The sequence below is a fragment of the Pieris napi genome, chromosome 3 (genome assembly GCF_905475465.1).
Source record: "Pieris napi chromosome 3, ilPieNapi1.2, whole genome shotgun sequence".
NCBI lineage: Eukaryota > Metazoa > Arthropoda > Insecta > Lepidoptera > Pieridae > Pieris > Pieris napi.
The window spans coordinates 10,781,629-10,802,066 of NC_062236.1; the positions used below are offsets into that span (position 1 = coordinate 10,781,629).

At 34.7% G+C, this 20,438-nt stretch overlaps 2 protein-coding genes across 2 annotated transcripts in view; one reads left to right on the plus strand and one right to left on the minus strand.

The window, feature by feature from the left end:
• The first annotated feature begins 112 nt into the window (after positions 1–112).
• LOC125063677 lies at positions 113–9,788 on the plus strand. Its single transcript, XM_047670246.1, has 13 exons — positions 113–430; positions 1,910–1,995; positions 2,637–2,739; positions 3,052–3,191; positions 3,416–4,172; positions 4,429–4,513; positions 6,132–6,260; positions 6,675–6,840; positions 7,089–7,264; positions 7,855–7,984; positions 8,317–8,473; positions 9,018–9,160; positions 9,481–9,788. Exons 1-13 carry the CDS (start codon positions 139–141, stop codon positions 9,598–9,600), a joined length of 2,484 nt encoding a protein of 827 aa, XP_047526202.1. The 5' UTR covers positions 113–138; the 3' UTR covers positions 9,601–9,788.
• The window catches only part of LOC125063676 (nose resistant to fluoxetine protein 6-like), a 32,556-nt gene continuing 21,899 nt past the window's right edge, over positions 9,782–20,438 (minus strand). The window contains exons 2-15 of the mRNA XM_047670244.1: positions 20,075–20,191; positions 17,901–18,034; positions 17,395–17,567; positions 16,425–16,582; positions 15,767–15,871; positions 15,163–15,323; positions 14,124–14,224; positions 13,591–13,722; positions 13,274–13,439; positions 12,891–12,970; positions 12,370–12,595; positions 11,658–11,832; positions 11,148–11,290; positions 9,782–10,828 (exon numbers count right to left, since the gene is read on the minus strand). Of these exons, the coding sequence (XP_047526200.1) occupies positions 10,700–10,828; positions 11,148–11,290; positions 11,658–11,832; positions 12,370–12,595; positions 12,891–12,970; positions 13,274–13,439; positions 13,591–13,722; positions 14,124–14,224; positions 15,163–15,323; positions 15,767–15,871; positions 16,425–16,582; positions 17,395–17,567; positions 17,901–18,034; positions 20,075–20,191 (2,000 nt within the window). The 3' untranslated portion in view covers positions 9,782–10,699. The remainder of the gene's footprint in view (positions 10,829–11,147; positions 11,291–11,657; positions 11,833–12,369; positions 12,596–12,890; positions 12,971–13,273; positions 13,440–13,590; positions 13,723–14,123; positions 14,225–15,162; positions 15,324–15,766; positions 15,872–16,424; positions 16,583–17,394; positions 17,568–17,900; positions 18,035–20,074; positions 20,192–20,438) is intronic.

The following is a 20,438-nucleotide window of genomic DNA, read 5'->3' on the forward strand; positions in this document are numbered from 1 at the left end:
TACACGCAATATTCGAGGCTGTTGCCTTCTCGTTTGCCTATCGATAAAAAACCAACCGTATGCGTGAATCGCTGTCACCTAACTCGACTTTTAATATTGTTTGTGATCGCAACGAACGTGGACGGGTTAGGTGATAAAATGAATTATAAAGTGCATTTAATTGTTTTTATTTGTTTAAGTTTAACGATTAGTGTTAGTGCTTCCCGCCGAAACGGAGTAAATTCAAAAAAAGAATCCCGCCCGAAAAAAAATTTAGGAGTTCACGAAGAGTTGATGGACAATTTATTTGTAATCTATGACCCGTCCTTTTTGGCCCTGGTGTGGCCTAAAATAAAGAACGGTGTACACCTGAGTTTAGATAGATATTGTTGGGGTGAACTGAGGGTGCTTTTTAAAGATTACTTGGACGGGCGAGCTTGGGCCTATAAGAGTAAGTATACATTTTCATGTATTTGGTATTGGTTTGAATTTTTATGATGTGGTACTGATACTAGTTACTACAGCTAAAAATACAATTTCTAAGAAAAAAGTCAAATTTTATTTGCAATAAGACTAAGCAACGTTTTTTAAAGTAGTTGGGTCACATCCTTCATGTCGAACTCACAAAAAAATTTAAAAAACGTCGTCTAAGCAAAATGGTATGTCATAAGCAAATGCAGGGCAGTTAGGGGTGACAAGAATTCATCCTGGCTAGAATTTAAATAAATCGCCCGACGATTAATCAACTTTTAAAAACAAAATTTCTAGGAAACTATAAATTATCTTAATTAATGTAAATACAATGGATCGAAAGCAAGAGTGTCACGCGCGGACGCCGCTCGCAAGATTGGCTGTCAATGACATTACGTGTACTATTATGAAATAAGAATTATGTTCTAAAACGATATTCCTGAAAAGGCATTCAGGAAAAAGTTGATTAATTAAACAAGAGAATATATTGGGACCAGTGCAGTGGCTTAACTATAGGGCTGGCAAAATGCCACCGGCTCCCGACCCAAGAGGGCCACTGCCCAAGAGATATTATGTTCTATGGATGAATGTGAAGTCTCCAATACGCATTGGGCTAGCGTGGGGACTACAGACCTTTCCCTCTCATCTACGAGAGGAGGCCTATGGCCATTAGTGGGACATATACAACGTGTAATTGAGTACGCTGAAAATTTCGAAGTTTATTAAAATTAAACTAAGTACAACGTGACTTTTACTGATAGTGCTCCATCAAAGAAATTGCCACAGGCCCCAGATGGTATAGTTACGCCAATGATTGGGACCTATATTATAGACAACTCATACGAAAGTCAAGAATTGTAATACAAATATTTTTTTCTTTCATAACTTTGTTGTAAACGTGTTTACAAAATAATTACGGACTAATGATGCATAAAGTTTGAATTGATTTGTAAACAGTTAGTTCGCGTGTTTGACAAAATATTACTAAAATCTGAGCATTACACAAAAATCACAATTATTACGTGCTTATTATGTTAAGAACATTGTTGCCCTTGTGGCTTCGGCCTGCGTCTCATCCCTGAGGTCGTAGCCTCGAGCCCCGACCGGTCTTTCTGTCTATGTTCCCAATATGACTCGTACGTTGAAAGAAAACATCGAGGAAACCGGCTTACCTTAGGCCTAAAAAGTCGATGTCGTGTGTCAGGCATAGTAGGCTGATCACCTACTTGCCTATTATAAAAAAAAACAAATGAAGTCTGAGGCCCAGACTGTTGGTGGTTGTAACTCCACTGTTATTTTTTTATTTTGTTAATTGGAATGGAATGGAATACATATTACTTACAAAAGTATCATAACTTAGAAAGTTCTGTACGAAAACGTATTGAACACAATATATTTGACACATGAGAGTTATACTTAGGACATGTCTCGATTTTAAATGATCATTAATAATTTTCAGCTGCCGATGCCACAGGTCGATATTCAGCGTCATTTTTTAGTGGGAAAAAGTTCTGGCTAGGATCTAAAAAACAATGTCGATTACTGGTAAGATTATTATTTATACGATTAAAATAATTTTAAAACACATTGTACATACAAAACATGTGACAGGGAGTCAGCATTCAAGAAATAGTTGAACCAATACGACGGCACTTTTCTTATTTTGTTTTCAGAAAATGGTAGAAATATTTCCTTTCCCGATTACCTTTGTTTGGCTTCGCTAATCTGTATAAGCACATCTTGTCTTTATTGTATTCTTCTGTCTAACTCGGTATCGTTATGTATTTTAAGTTTTACAGCCGTGCAATTCACAGGTATTTTTATCACTGTTCTTTATTCTTAGGTCTGAAAGAGGACTAAACTTAAAAAAAACAAAAAACAAGCCAAACTGAACATTTGATAGAGGACGCAATTTTATTTATGGGACATGTAGGAGGGGTCAATACAAATTTAACTCCAAGTTTGTGGGGTTGGCGACCTTGTCACCCGGCCGCCATCTTGGAAAATGGAGTGAAAACACATTTTTGGCTATATCTCCTAAACTATCCATCGTACAAAACATTTGTAAAGACATGTTTTGTAGCAAATCGCTTTGCCTACAATTATGTTTATGAGATCCTCTACAAAAGCGATGATTAAATTTCACTTATATTTCAAAATTTTATGTAAAATAAAATAATTTTCAGAATGAGGCATACGTGTCACGAGAAGAGAACGAGACGTGGGGAGAGTTCTACAGCGGTGACTATCTTAACACCTTATTAAAGAGAGAGAATCGATATGGAAATAGTACGTTATTTGCACTAAAATATCATTATATGTATATGTATGCGCCGATACACTTCAAGCTTTTCTTCATCAAAGCCGCAATGGTTGTTTTCGATAAATGTTTATTAGATCTAAGCAAAATGTAATTATTTGTGGCCTTAGTCGTACGTGTGAATATCAATTCTAGAGTCGAGGCCTTAATAATTGACCAAATAATGTTTTCACGAAAAATAAGTCATGTTTGAGCATGTCTTTTCGTCTATTATGAAAAATTGTTAATAAAGCAAGGAAGAAGTATGAGTAGATGTTTTTAGTAAGCAAAGTTAATTTTAGATCATCAGGATTGGCACGCTCTGGTGGAACGTGACGAATTGATGAAACGGGTCGTGAAGGCTGACAATTCTCCCCCATTTACATTGGAATACAGCACTCTACGAGTCGAGTTAAATTTAACTAAATTCTCACTTGCAAAGGTACATAATTTCACAATTTTTAAAGCGTTATTTCTGTTTATGTTTTGCGTGTTATACGGCATACTTTGTAACCAGTTAATAATTGGTGTTATAAAGTTAGATCAGGTTAAATAAGTAAACAAAATTGTAGCAATTATAATTCCTGCGCTGGTTCTATTTAACAAAAGTGTTTGAATGACCTTAATGTAAACTTATCTCTTGAATAATTTTTTAAAATATTTCAGTCTTATGATGTTACTCTGGGCGTGTGTCTCCCGCGATCATGTAGAGCTGAAGACGTCATATCCATTATTAACTTTTCGATAATGCTCAACGATCATTTAAAATCGAACAACTCACTTAGCAGATCCGTCAAGGTCTCATCCATCAGGCAAACACCAGGATATGATATAAAGGAGGACGTGGTCGCCGTTCTAACAATTCTAATAACTTTTATATTTGTTTTGCTAGCTTTTGTAGCCACTCTAGTTGATCTAGAAATATTCGCCGTCGAACATAAAACTCTTAACTTGGAAACAAATAAATTAAAAGATATTAATGGCTTCGAAAGAAAATCCGAGTCGCGGCCTGTTGTAGTAGATGCTGTTATGAAGAACTCGTATAACATAAGTACATTGAAATTGAGTGATCTGAAAATGCCTCCTTCGATTACGCTGGGCGTAGTGCCAATGGAGGGTACGGGGAATTGTACACGCTGTGGGAAATACAAAAAACAGTGCGCAATTTCAAGACAATTCGAGAGCTTGCCACCTTGTCCGAGAGTGAAGTACAATTCTTGTGCGAGTTTAACTACGGAGTATAAGAAGAAAAATGGTTACTTAAAGAGTTTACTGCTCAGTTTCTCCCTGAAACACAGCTGGATGAGAATATTCAATACAAATATGGCGAATAAGGATTTGTCTGTGATACACGCTGTCAAAATTATCGCCACTTTGTGGGTAATTTTTATAAATGTTGCGGTTACTGTTAGTTACATTTCAGGTGAGTTGCTAGTCTCACTAAGAACATCATGCATCTTGATCATAACTGCCTTTGTTTGTAATTATAAATAAAATAAACCCATGAAAATAATTAAAAACGCAGTCGAGTGAAGATTTTTAATTTAATATATAAATTCACTTTATTTATATAACATGTATGGTTGTGACAAAATAGCATTTTTATTAATTGAATCAAATCAGGCATTGCTAATTAGATAATATTTATCCATTTAGCTTTCATTACATTTTGTTTTCAGAAAGCGGTGATATAAATGAAAATAATACAATGTACAATATATTAACAACTGGAACTCTCGCTTTTGACACATTATTTTTCGTAAGGTATGTTTTTGAAAATATTTTTTTTTTTTTATAAAACGGGGGGCAAACGGGCAGGAGGCTCACCTGATGTTAAGTGATACCGCCGCCCATGGACACTCTCAATGCCAGAGGGCTCGCGAGTGCGTTGCCGGCCTTTTAAGAATTGGTACGCTCTTTTCTTGAAGGACCCTAAGTCGAATTGGTTCGGAAATACTTCAGTGGGCAGCTGGTTCCACATAGTGGTGGTGCGCGGCAAAAACTGCCAAAACGGAAAAACGCTCAGTTGTGGAACGGCGGACGTCGAGGTGATACGGGTGGAATTTCGTCTAGACGTCCGATGATGAAATTCAGCTGCAGGTATTAATCCGAACAACTCCTCTGAACACTCTCCATGGTAAATGCGGTAGAAGATGCAGAGTGACCCCACATCTCTACGCAACGCCAAAGGATCAAGCCGCTTGGAGAGGGATTGGTCGTCGACGATTCGAACCGCTCTGCGTTGTATACGGTCAAGTGGAAGGAGCTGGTACTGGGGAGCCCCCGCCCAGAGGTGAGAGCAGTACTCCATGTGGGGCCGAATTTGCGCTTTATATAGTTGCATGCGGTGGCCCGGAGTAAAGTACCGCCTCGCCTTGCTGAGCACACCAAGCTTTTTGGAGGCTAATTTAGCCTTTCCCTCCAAGTGACCGCGAAACTGAACGTCGTTCGATATGTCAACGCCAAGTATTCCAATGCTGGCTGTGGCTTTAAGAAGAGTGTTTTCGAAAAGAGGAGTAGCGACAAAGGGTGTTTTTTTAGCGGAAAACGCGCAAACTTGTGTCTTCTTGGGGTTAAATTGGACTTGGTTTAGTTTGCCCCAGTCTGAGACTCCACGTAGTAGAGTTTCGACTTCAGACACAAGTTTGTTCCGGTACTCATCGACAACTGCCCGAGAAATACCTGCCCGGCCAGTGTAAAAAGAATCCCCAGTGCTGTCATCCGCATAGCAATGAATGTTGCTAAGTTGCAACATATCATTGATATGCAGAAGAAACAGGGTCGGGGATAGAACAGAGCCTTGTGGGCGTTCACGGGTTTAAGGTCGGAACATGCTCCGTCGATGACGACCTTGATGCTCCGATCGGCCAGAAAGCTGGAGATCCAATCGCATAATTTCTCGGGTAGCCCATAGGCTGGAAGCTTCGAGAGCAGTGCTCTGTGCCACACCCGATCAAAGGCTTTCGCTATGTCCAAACTTACCGCCAGCGCCTCCCCCTTGGACTCAATTGCCTCAGCCCACCTATGGGTAAGGTATACAAGGAGGTCACCAGCTGAGCGACCACGACGAAAGCCGTACTGAGAATCGCTAATCAACTGGTGGCCCTCTAGATACCTTAAGAGCAGGCTATTAATAATGGTTTCCATTATTTTGGAGAACAAGGAGGTTATAGCTATTGGGCGATAGTTGGACGGATCAGAGCGATCGCCTTTTTTTGGGATCGGATGTATCGAATTATCGAAATAATTTCGTGATGTTTATTTAAAGTGAAAGTAATAAGTTATTTAATATGGAATTAGACTTGTCTATTGTCGGTGTGTAATATTGATTCAAAGCTTTTATACAATCAAGATACATTAATTAGTATAATGGATATTTCAGCGGTATATTCAGCGCGCACCATTTTTTCTATCTAAAAGGAAGATATTCCGTGAAACAGCTGGTTGCATGTGGCGGACCTTGTGGTCAAGCCTCACAGGTCATTTGCTTCGTCACAAATCGAACCATTCGGTAAATATTCCTTTAATATGGAAATAATTGGTTTTCTTATTATTTTGTAATTCATAAACCTGTTAGTTTTTAGTCTAATTTTATATGGCTATGCACTTCTTGCACTTAACCCTAAGTATTTCTTTATTTTAGTTATTTTCCTTACTAGGGTCGCCTGGAAGAGATCGCTTATTAGCGACAAGGCTGTCCGTTGCATCCCTTATAATTTATGTTACATGTTTTCATTTGTAATGTAACGAATTTTAAATAAATAAAAAATAAAACGATAAATCATTTTCGTCATTACATTTTTGTAATGATAGATTTCTATAGCATTCCATTATTTATCTACAGACGCCAAACCTTTTGATAGTAAAACATAAAACTTGAATTGTTTACGTGCAAATAAGGTTGTGATTATTTTATTGCTTCCAGGTTACTACCGCCGTACATTTATACTATATTTCTATCGACTGCTTTGGCGCGAGTATCTGAGGAAAGTGCAACCCTGTCTTTCCTTTACAGCGATTCTCGCAACTGTCATAAATTCTGGTGGAGAAACCTTCTATATATCAGCAACTACTATCCAACTGAAGAACAGGTAGATAGATTTTTTTTTTAATTGTAATGACGATCGAAGAAAAATACTTTTTTTGTTTTGTTGGGCGGAATGTTATGGGCGTTTTAGGGAGGTTTAAAATTTAATAAAAATAGGCAAAATAAGGAATGATTTTCAAATATATAATGCCTATAATATGTGAAGAAATCTGTAACAGTCTCCTACAGTCACATGTCTATATGAAGGACAGAATATAACTATGCTCCATTAGAACTCTTTGAACATTACAGTGTATGCAAATATCCTGGTACCTGTCGACTGAAGCCCAGCTTCACATAATTGGCGCATTTCTATGTTTCTTACTAACCACGCAAAAGAAGCGCTGGGTTGCATTCACTGCCGTCCTTCTATTATTCATCCCCACAGGCTTCGATGTGTTCACTGCCTTCAGTGAAGTTGGTCACAGGTAATACATAATTGATATCAATTTAAGAAATAAATGAGGTGAACGAATAATAAATGAACACTATAAATTTGAACTGAAGCTTCTTATCTTCAGGGGTTTAAAAGGGGTTACTTATTTAGGGGCCTTATAGCCTAGCGGTCTTATTAAGTGGCAGCTAGGTGAGGGGTATCGGCTTCGAGGGCAAATTTTAATTTAATTTAAATTTGTTCTCGGCCTTTGGGAGGGTTGTGCGGTACCGGGCGAGTGCTTACACCGTACATGGAGGGCACGGTCGAATTTCTAAAGGCAAGCACGAATTATAAAAAAATCTTATACTTGACGCTGGCTAATGCACAAGCCTTAAAAAAAAGGGGGTTATTTTAAACAACTACCTAAATATTATTAGGACAAATTAAAAGTACCCATAACCGACGAGGATGCAATGTCATGAAAGTGGATGAAGCGAGAGAGGTATGTCAGGACTGTAGCAAGTGTAGATGTTGTCTCAGCCTACCCCTTCGGGAAAAAACGCGTGATAATATTATTAAATAAAAATAAAATATTATTATGTCATGTTAGTCAAATTGAAGTTAATTATATATATTTTGTAGGTTTTCAGACGTATTCATGGCGTACGATGTAATCATTTTAAGCCCGTGGTCACACGTTACGCCTTACATCCTTGGAATACTGACTGGCTGGCTCGTCTATAGGATCGATGGACTTCTGACTGTTTCTAAGGTATTTTTTTAATACTCAGGTGTATTTAGATGTATATTGTTTCATCTTAAAACTATAAACAACTACTTTTATGAATATGTCGTTTACTTTGAGCATCAAAACTTGGATAATTATAATACTTCACACAAACTGTTTAAGACAATGGCGCAGTAAATTATCATTTAATTGTATTTATTTATCAATAATCCATATGCAAAAATTTATTTAATTATTTAATAATTGTAGAAATGGTCTATTTACTTAAGTGATTTTTTTGTTTGGTATTTGTGAAATCTTCAACTCTCACTTGGTGATTTGATTTAGTACTTTAATGAGATTCATGTAATGTACAGGTTTCTTCAGTCTGTTTGTGGGTATCGTCAACCCTGGGCACACTAGGCTCGTGTGTGGCATCAGGAGTAGGGGTGGGCTGGCTTACAGCCTGGCTTCATCTTGTCTGGCCTGCTGCTTGGATCTGGCCGGCTTTGGTGTGTTCTACCAAGTTTGCTTGTAAGTATTATTTAAAAAAATAGGTTAGAAAAAATAAGGTAACTATTTTTTGTTCAAAAAGAGTACACTTTGCAAGTATGTACCTATTTCATTTAAAAAAAGAAGAGTGGATTTTTTTGAAAGTTGCGACTTCTCACTGCTCCAATAATTATTCCCTAGTGAAACTACCCTTTCAACAGCAGCATTAGTGGCTGGACAACATAAGGAAATTTCTATTAAAACTAGATTATACAAATGAGTACTTACTTTCAGAGTACAGGATTTAAAAAGAGTACGGTTTGCAAAAAAGAGTACAAAACTCAGTAAATGAGTTTATGACTTAGAAAAAACTATGTCTTGCCAACTGCTTAGAAAGCCATTTTCAACAGCCAGCAACATTTTTGACAGCTTGACAATTCTAAAAGCTCTAATAGCTAACCAAGGACATGGCAACGACATGCAAAGAAGACGTTTTATTCAAAAATATCAAGTCACAAATTGACTAAACTAAAACAAAAGAAGACTAAAAATTAAGAAGGAATTTTAAAAAGTTATTTATTTTCAGACAAGACTCGTGAGCTTTTAAACAGTTCATTAGTGGCAGGCGTAAGCCGGCTGTGTTATTGTTCACTGTTGCTTCACGGACCTATATCGCGTTATCTATTGCTCAGTCTTGATGCTGCAATCTGCTCAAACTTCATTTGTCTTGTAAGTAAACCTAATTAGGATCTTTTTATTTGCGTTGGGAAACTAATTCTATAATTAACGATGGCCATCGTATTACATTTTTCACTGTATGGCATTGAGGCAGATACAATTTTACGATTTTTTTTAAATTACGTGAATTATAGAAACTTGGTTCTTATTTTGAGTACAGAGCGCGTTCGAAAATGGCTTAGAAATGGATAAAGTGTCCATAAGAGATCGTAAATGTGATTCTAATTGTAAACTTAATTTCCTATTTGTGTTAAAACTGATTTATTAAGGTTAAACAGAGTTCAGTTATTTATACCAGTTTCTTTTTTCAGTGGTGTTACTTCACCGGTATCCTAGTAGTAACTTTAGTTGCAGCGCTGGTTCTCTCTCTTTTGGTGGAGATGCCGACGTGCGCCTTCCTCAGAAGACTAGCGGACCTGGCTAATCGGTGAAATTAAACTTAAAAAAAGAAGTTTACTTTCCTTCGAGTAAAAGCATTCGAATAGTTAATGTTTTATGTGTACGAATATTGTCGTAAGGCTAAGTGGAAGTACCAAAAGCCTACCAAGCCTTTTTTCAGATCTAGTCCTTGTTTAGGTAAGTTTAAAAAAAGTTAATAAATCAATGAATAAAAAAGGTATATTGTGTTTTATTATAAAATATTACAAAAATCTTAAAACTAAATTATATTTACATCGTATTTACATAACTTAATCTATTTACATTTTTGGAACTTAGTGGTCTACATTACAATCACTAAGAAAAACTTAAATATAGATTAACTTTTGACATGTTCGGTACATCATTCTTGCTCGTCTGTGTTTCAGTCAACATTTTATAAAACTATTATTATAACAATGTGCATCAATAATACAATAATCTATACAAAACTGTGATCAAATATTATACTCTTACATTTTGTAATTTTTTAAAATTAGCAATAGTCAAGTTCAGTGACAAATTTACGCGCGAAATAACTATCTGTCAAAATATTATGATAATTGTCAGATTGAACATTGTCTTTGATTCTTAGATTTCTGAAACGTGATATATTTGTTGTACTTAACAATAATTAATAGAGTATTAAGAGAAAACATTCACACATGCAAAGTCCAAGTCCGTGCAAGTCAGTGACTAATTTTACATGCCAACAAACACGACGCCATTCATTTAATAGAAAAGAAAATTATAATGCCATTGCAAATTAATACTTTTGGTTTGAATTATCTTTTGGAATTACAATATTAACAAATTGAAAGCTGTATTTTAGTTGCTCTTAGTTTAATTTTGTACGATTTTTTAAGCAATTCTCAGCTTCGAAATGCTGAATTAGCGACTAATAGCGATTTGAGTTTATCAAGTTATTCTGACTATCGTTAACTTGTTGAACCACAATAAGTTTCTAATGATAAGATTTTATCTGACTGCGACTTTAAAAATATCGTGTTTGTGCCTTATAAACCTAGAGAGCTAATCCTGACAAAATGTAAAAAGGTAATTTCTTGCACTTCAACATTCGTTGGTATTTTTTCTCTATATTATAAATAAGTATTAAACCCGATGCGGTTTCTTCTGTGGTGAAACTATTTTGAGCATTGTGACGATTGGTGCTTCAAAAGCTACGGAGATCACGAACGCGAGGAAATAGGATATCACAGTAAGACCCAAGAAAAGAACGAACTGGAAAAAACATTAGATTTATTAACTTTAACTTGGATAGTCCGTAATCTACTTTCTTTATAATTTAATAATTTTATAGGTTTATTTACGAAGTTAATGAACACAGTAGTAGACGCATGTGTCCGCTCCATTCTTTAACATGAAGTGCAGATTTCTGCATTGTAACATTGTTCTTTATTTAAGGCAAGGCTGACCAAGCTGTGTCTACCAAAAAAAATTGTTTTGCTGGGAACCCAATGTAGTCTGTTGGTTGTGTGTCACTAAGCCATGGAGCGCTGAAGTACTGATAATTTATTCAACGTAATAAATAAATACTTACAACAAGCATCTCTCCAAGATGTATAGGATGTGTGAGATACATGGCAACCACTCGTAGCACAACGGGATGTACGAGATACGCGCAGTATGTGACGCGGGAAAACGGGTACAGTACCGGCGCTGACAGCAACGGACGCACCCATCCTACTCACACGTATGAAGATAAGTATTACAGTAAAAGAGATGAATATATGCTGACAACTTATCGTTAAGCTTTACAAATAAGCTCTCTCAAGATATTGGTATTGTATTGATTGTTTAAATTAAATCAATGTTTGATATTGATTTTTTATTATTATAATGTCAGTATTATCCTTGGCCTAGTCGAGCAAGAACCTTTAGCCGTTAGAGTTTCGTGCTATAATATAGAATGTGTATCGTAAGACACAATCTAATCTTTCAGTAAGTATAACAGGATTCGATTATGTAATGGCTAAGGCTAAAAGCCTCTTAACTTAAAAATACTGTACGGTTATAAACGGAGATAAATTTTAAACTAATCCAAAGTTACCTCCGTGTCCAGTGGAACAGGCAATAATGATCCATCCTATACAGGCAGCCCATAAAGAGTGCGATAAGGCGCTGTATACTGCTGCACTTCCCACGCTCAACTCAGTCCGGTAGAGGCCGAAGATCAGGAATAGAAGGGTTCCAGTACACACTACCCAACCTACGATTGCCCAAATCTGTAATAGGACATATAATTAGTCATATTTGACCCCACAATGGAGCACGATAACAATTTCACATGTCTTATAAACATTAAAACAATTTTAATTATACTGTTAATTGTTATTATACAACTTGATGTCATAGCTTAACAGTGAAAAAGAGAAATACTTAGTTAAAACAGTGTAATAAAAGAGCAAAAGTTTTTTAAACAGTTGTCGGCACGTAATTATAAGTATTATTCAAGTACGCTTTACGTGTCTTTTATACATTTTATTACTATACAGAGAAGGATAACGTTAAGAGAAATTGTCTTAAAGTATAAAAATCGATGCCAGGCACAGAACGGTTATCACCTACTTGCTTTACGAAAAAATTAATACGAAACAGATAGAGAAATCCTAGGCAAAGATCTAGGTGTTGCAGAGTCATTTATATTGAAAAATATTTATAATTATTAATTATAATAATTTTTATGTACATTTTAGGTTATTGTATCACTTTTATTATAATTATAAGTAAATTAATATAAAAAAATCTCTACAAAAACATACCCTACTCATCCTGATCTTCAAATTAGTCTTAAATAGGATCCAACCAGTCGCCATGCCCACTAGGTAAGGTCCCAGTCTTGTCCATGGTTTGTCATAGATTTTGTCGAACTGTGTAAACGGATCTTCACTATTGGGAATGTGTTGACTTGTCCAAGAAACATATCCGGTCGTAAAGAGTGATGATACGAAGAAAACACCCGTCAGGACCAATGATAGTTTGAATTGGCTGAAAAATTAATATTTTGAATCACTAATGTATCTTTATAAGAGAAACTATTAAATAATAAACATGCGTTTACCAATAATTTATATTGAACAGTTAAGTTTACGTGTCGAGCATACAAATAACTCGGAAGTTTTTGTGTTTTTTGGTTATAACGAATGATTCTAGTCATTCGCTCACACTCTCAAAAATATGAAAGATTTAAGTTTATATCACTATACATAACTTCTTTTAAAGGAAAAACAAAACAAATACACGTCTTCTGTATGGTTAAGCAATAAGTATGTAACATCCTTACCTGGTTGCTAAGATAAGTATAATAGCGCTGACTGCGTAGAATTGTGTATCGTCGGATAGGTACCAACTCCATAACATGCACTAGAAGATAAAACTAATATTACCCAAAAAAAATCGTATTTTTACTATATATTGTAGGTGACTTTGTTAGTTCTCTATGTTAATTTTCCAGCCAGACCAGTCCAAGTATTCTATAATTTTATATTGCTGAAGATATTAGCGAAATTGGTATACAAATTCACGAAACCACGGGCCGTTGTAAGATGTTTATGCAAAAATCTGACGCAACTGACTTAGAAATGGACGTCTATATAAGATAAGATGGTAAGGTTGATGAATGGTATGATTGAATGGATGGAATAGATGGAATGGTTAGATTCTTACCATTTGGTCAACCGGAAAGAGTGTGTTTATATATAGAAGGTTTCTCCACCAATATTTTGGGCAAGTTTCGTGGTCCATCGCCGGTGGGTCAAATACAGCATTATGTGCGAACCACTTCATTGTTACTTCTACCACACCAAGCATGAACAGGTATGGAGCTGTTAATCTGTAGAAATATAGGGTTGGTAGATTAAATAATACATAAAAAAACTTAAAAAAAAAGTTTTTTTTTTTAAGAAAAAGTAACGGCTGATAAGACTTAAGCAGCTTGAATTACAATTTAGTAGCGTAGACATATTGAAAACAATAGAACCAACCTGGCGAATCTGTATCCTATGAGTCCAAGGAATTGAAGTACCCCAGCGGTGAACTTGCGTCTACCTTTAGTTAGCCTTTCCAATTTTCCCTTCGCATTAGTTCGAAAGTACAGGAATGAGACCAGCATACCACTGTAATTGTTACAAATATTTTAACCCTACGGTCCCAAGACGGATAACTAACTAATAGAAATACCATCGTACTAAATTAAAAGAAAATGTATGCTCGTAAATAACAGTCACTATAGTTTGTCGCTTCGAAAGCTGTGGCTTACAGCTACAACATACATTGTTGTTTAGTACAAGAAGAGCTGTAGATGAATTTATTATGAGTCATTATCGATGTGACAAGCATTGTTTAGGACTACTAAGACTTTTTCTGGTAAAAAAAATAACAAGCAGATCAACGCACTACTACTTAAAACAGCTTCAGCAATGATGAGATTTATTGAACAAGTGAAGAAGCATAAACGAACTAATTACCTTTGTCTAACTTACCCGATGAATGTAACTTAATAGGATGTTATAAATACCCGAGACAGAAGAATGTGTCAACGCTGTACACCGCGCTAATAATTAGCTGGAACCAGAAGCTTTTTTCAAGTATAGCTCTGAGGGCCGTGTTGTCTGCATACTGTAATGTTATAACACTTTATTATTCAGTACAATATGAGTTAAGCTCTCGTAGAAACATCTTTCCAGTAGCGATTCGTATAATTTTACGCACCAATCAAGGTCCAATAGCGTTTCGATGAAGCTTAAGTTGATGTTCTATTAAAACTTAACGTTGAGCAAATGTAAAGTTTACGAGAACTTTAAGAGGAGAATACCAAATAGGCGATCAAAATTTATTAAATTTCCCTATAGTAAAATCTTATATAGGTTTTCGAACAGTTAATGGATGCATTGAGTCTGCGTGGAAAGCGGATTTGAGGTTTTGTTATATTGACAATACTGTTACCTAGTAGCGTTATATTATAGGAGAATTTTAAATACTCTTTAAACATGATTTTAATTAGAAATTAGAAAAAAGAAAACAGTGGTGTGTCTTTGTTAAGACTAAACTAACAGTTCTCCCGTTTGGTATGTTCATAAGCCTCCCTATTTAGCTGGCGAATTAGATAAACAACCATTAGCATACATACTAAGGTTATACTTTGACAGTAATCATCTCGATACATAATATGAAAAATTAAAACTCTGTAATTTTGTGAGAGCTGGTGCTTTCCTCGCTCAACGGATTCGTATCGCAATACAGTGAGGAAATGTTGCCAGTATTAAAATATGCCACAGAGATCAAACTTTTTTTTTTAATATCTAACATTTTTTTATTATTGTTATTAGGTATTATTACGATGTAGGTTAAGAATAATATTAAAGTGATGTATAGCCTATCAAACCTAAGATGGACGATTGCAATTGACACGTATCCAATAAGAATTATAATATTAGATCGCATAACTGCAGCGCCGGTTCTCTTCCCGACACAGACTCTACTGTAAAGTAAGAAAATAAGGCTCCACTAACTAACTTATAAGTGATAACTATACTATAAATATGTTTCCTCCTTACCTTAAATACTACAATGCAGGTGTGTCCAAATATAACCCAGACCATGGATAGCGAGCGTAGACCATGGACAACAGGTACAGTGTCAGCACCCACTGTCTGGTCGAAGATTTGCAGAATGTTGGCCTTCATGGAGAATGACAACAGAAGTTCTGACCAAACACCTGAGGATGGTGAGGTTTATTTATTGGTCTGTAATACGTCTGTTTTTGTTCGTTACTTCATTACTTAAATTACCTGTTCAACAAGTTGGTAAAAACTTAATACTGGTAATAAGGCGTACACACGGCAGACACAGTTTATTTTGAAGGTTTTATTTTATTGTGAAGCTTACAATGTAATTAAGACGATTTACGACTTTAGAATATAAGTAATATAAGCGATATAAGTTATATAAGTAACGTATTAGATGAAGATAAACCAGAGTTTTGTATCCAAAATTTCCAGAGACAAATCTTAACCATTACGACTGGACATATCCACTAGTACTAGTTTTTTAACTGGGCTTATAAGTTATATGTGCATTGTTCAAGTATGCATCTCTATATTTTATAATGTGTAATTATATCAAGTATTGACTTATAATTCTTAAAGAAAAGTCACTTACTGAGCTTAAGTTCTTCATCGGTAGACGCAGTTTCTCCTGTGAGACGTTCTTCGGAGTTATTACTGTTTATCGTAATGTTGTTGTTTACGTTGTACATCGATTTTCCTGCATCAAATATATTTATTAAGAAAAAGAGCTAAAGTACTAAACACCTTGCCGTCAGCTATTATAGATTAACATTAATTTAAATTATAATCAAGTATATGGTCATATATATAAAAATAAATAAATCAGTTGCGCTACAACCTCTTTAGGTCTTGGCCTCAGATTTCTGAATCTGTATCATGATGTAGAGAGCATAATAATATTAGGAGTTTATCCATGAAGTGAATTGTTCGTAAGAATGTATTCAAAAAAGTATTTTGTTGATAAAAAAGACTGTTTTAAAAATTGTTTTTTGTTTTCAAGCCTATTAAAAACAGTATATTAAAAGAATAACTAGCGGATCCGATAGATGTTGTCCTGCATGATATTTCAAGTGGTTAGGATATTAAACAAAGTATGAAAGTACCGCCAGCAGCGCTATCTGTCCGGCTGATTTGTCTATCGAATCTAAACCTGGCTGCGCCACCCAAACACATACAATAAAATCATTTCAATCGGTTTAGCCGTTCAAGAGGAGTTCCGTGAAATACACACGTACATTAGAAATAGCTACCTTTAGATACGGTTATGGCATCAAGCGGGTGTAAATGTGCGCCTGTTTCGACAGACATATTTTCGACGCGACGTCTCCGCGCGCGAACCTCACGGGAGAGGATCTCATCGTAAATGGTAGCGGATATCAGTAGAGCTCCTACTAAGCAGCATACACCTCTGGAATAAATAAAGTAGTAAATTTGGTTTATTAAGAAAAACTACGTAATATTAAACACTGAGTTTATGCTATCTTAGATGAGAATTGCCCATCAAACAGCTAGCGCATAACTAATGTTTCCTAGTTTTTAGATATTAATTACATGATAATCAAGTTAGTGTTTTGTTTTGTTTTATTTATTTCTTTGTTTTCCATTAATATGTTCGAAGAGTGAGTTCACAGTAGCGATATTGTATCTTATGTAGTTAATATTATATTTTTCAATTGTTTTTTCGACATTATCTTTATTAGCTTAGTACTGTAAGGATAAAGGTATTTTTGTACATAATTAAATAAATAAAATATTTTTTATTATTAAAAATCATCAAAATATTCAAATTGTCCAAAGTAATGTTTTTTGCTCATACATAATTGGGCTACAAAAAAACTAAGCTATTTAATACAACCCAACGACTATTTAATCAACCATTCACCAAGATGTGAAGATAAATTACGAGACCTTGACTAGATTATTTCTAAATATGCCAATCAACTGCCCACTCTTGAAATTTAAGATGCCAATCTATTATCTCATAAAACAACGATTATTATTAAATGTTGAAGTGGTGTAAAGGTCATTTAATAAACCAATTTGCGTAAGAGTGAAGCTCAATTTCGTGCTCAAGCAAGGATGAATTTTATATATTTACAGTGAACAACCGTCTATTTTTTTTGTAAATTCATTGATGTTCGTATATGAATATCTTTAAGTCACCAAGTAAGGTAATACGCAAAGTATATTAAAAGCTATCAAAGCTTTAAAAGGGCTTACAGTAAAATTTGAAAGGTCGGATCCTCGATGTATGTGTAGCCGCCATGTTGTGGCGACCGAACAGCGAGCACCGTGTGATGAAGGAGTGGAGACTGGACCGCATTCACTAGTGCGCCTACTTGCTCACGGCTGCAGGCTCGAGGAAAACATAGGCCGAGATGAATTGTGCGCCGCTAGAGAAAATAAAACATCTTTAAAATATTTTCACTTCGCCTACCGTCTAACCCAACACCAATAATCTAGGTTTACTACCTCAAAAAGAGGAAAAGGTTCTTTATCATTATAATATACTAATAATAGATTACGCAAATAATAAAATCCTTTCAAATGATAATTCCTTTTAAAGCTTAACAATATAATAAAATTCGTTGTTTCGTCAACAAGAAAAATTAATAAAACATAAGTGTCGACATTATTTAACAAACCTTTTAAGATTTGTCATTATATGAAGTATTGTTTTATAATTCTCGTCAACACAATGCTACTAAGCTTAATGATGTACTTACAGTTTTAATAATCTCGTGTAGATCTGTGGTAACTTTCATTCGTACATTGTAGAACGCTGTATCGAACGGAGGGCCTAGACCTGACATAGACACGTCTTGGCGCCATTCGCTAAATATTTGCGAGCCTCCACTGCCTGTGAGAAAAAATATGTTTTTTATTATATCTAAGATATCTATATTAACATAAGTTTAAAAATATGATTAATAGAATTAAATTTACGTAAGATATTTTTTTAAGCTTTGCTATTTTATTTCGCAACAATATTACATCCCAAGAGAATTCCAATATATTTCCGATTTTTGTAATATCTTGCTACATACAACTTTTTTATAGAAATAAATACATAATTAAATAATAATACTTTAAAACCTTGTTTGTAAAAGTATTAACCTTGTGTTTCATATCTATAAAATCTAAGTGAAATAAACAATATAAGTTTGTAAAGAATTTTCTCAAAAATTATTGTAGGTATACGGTTTCTTTCACGCTCTGAATACAGTGAGTATCAATGAGCTTAGCTAACAGAAGAATTTATTATGTAAACAATCACAATAAATATAATGTTCCTTTTGTAATTATATATGCCAGTAACCTATTTCATAACAAATAGTTTATTGTATCGTTATGGATATAAATGAGCCTATTATTATTACGAATATAATATTTGACTTTTAGATAATGACAGAACAGGCGACTTCGTAAGCTTTGCATTTCTGTTTAATTGTTATTTTTCCTCTAATAGCGTACTTTCTCTGGGGTTTATTGTCGTTTTGAAAGAAAACATAGTATGGGGAAAGCTATAAATTATTTATTTCATCCCGAATGAAGGAAAAGTAATTGCTTTATAACAAATGATAAATTGCAAATGCATGTTCATCATTTTAGAGCAATATATTTCGTTCGATATGAATCATTCATCTTATGAAGAAATAAAGGTTCGATTTAGAAATGACCAAACAGAATTTGAGTCGCGCCCACTACCACAGTCCACAGGGGAATGTACGCGGAGATTATGAAATGTTACAGCACACTTCGTTATTTGTAATCTGTTGCTTCACGCTATACCTCTCGTAAATATCTAAATAATTTAGAAGCAAAACCTATTTTCTTTTAATGATTATTTATGAGTTATTAAAGATCCCACATACCACATTTGTTTGAGATACAGGTGAATTAACTAGGTGCCAAGCTGAATTCACGTTAAATAAATAAATAATACCGGAAAAGCAATAAATGTAACTTGGTTTAAAATTTATGAGCACGGGCAAAAAGGTGTGTTTCATGATTTATTGGGTTGTAGTATTATGAGTAAGTATTTTTTATTAAAGAAAAATTACACGAGTAGTTTTGTTTGGTTTGGATTTACTTATTGACTTAAAATAAAGAATAATATGGGAGGTCACACAAGTAAGTGGCCAATGTTGAAGACGCAACATCTTTGAAATTTTACTAACCACATTTTTTCATAATAAATATCAATCCCAGAATCAAGATATGATTTTTAATTTTAATTTCACTTCCCGCTGGCTTTTCTTAAGAAATACCTTTATATATTTTATAATAATAACCACTGAATTAGCCTAGTTGGTGACAATCACTCAAGACATTGAAGGTTGGCCTTTAATTATTTTAAGTGACATAATAAATTAACCTGTATTTATTAACCATTTGCAATATAGCTTTTTTAATTTTTTTATAGTCCCGCACCATTATCGACTTTTCGACAAGTTAAAATATATTATTTAAACTCGCTATGGATCTCTATATTCTTTGCAATTTTTAAAACGTCGTAAGCAAACCGAAATTGAGACCCAAAAATGTATAACGTATTAGACACATCTTAAAAAGTAAAGTTCAACGAACAAGATGCTGTTTCGGTTTAAGACCAAGACCGAAAAAGTATTGTACCACTAAATTATAATTTATAGTTAAAATACAATAAATATTTTCAAATTACTTGTCATATGTTTGTAAGTCCGTTCTGTTAGTCTTCCTGGTCAGTCTATTATCCGTATAACCTATATTAAGTTAGTTGCTTATTTCAAAATTTCGTAATAATACAAGCATGTTTTAATTTTAAAGGCCATAATTTTTCGGGTAATTTGAAATATTTTCGAATTTTGAAAAAAGCCATCCGAGGTTTTTATAGATGGCCTAAAACCATTTAACTTACGATTATTGTGATGTGGAGCATGTTGTTCATTCAGGATCTGGCAAAGCTCGGCAGAACCGGTCCAATAGTTGTTGCCCCAGTAGAACATGGACGTGTAGCGGCCGCTTGCGTCTTCCACTGAAAAATAAATTGAATGTTACGATTTTTTTTCAAATATGTATTAATATATATTTAAATCCAACTGTAAAACCTAAACACGCGAGCCCTGAAGATAAACTCATGATGCGCCCAAAGCCGTTTAAAAAATGAACTTATAACTTATTCGTACGAAACGAATGAAATAGGCGATAGTCGCTGAAAGAAAAAACAAACAAAAAAACAAAAAAACATTTTTGCCCCTTTATTATCAAGCGCTCTGCGTTTG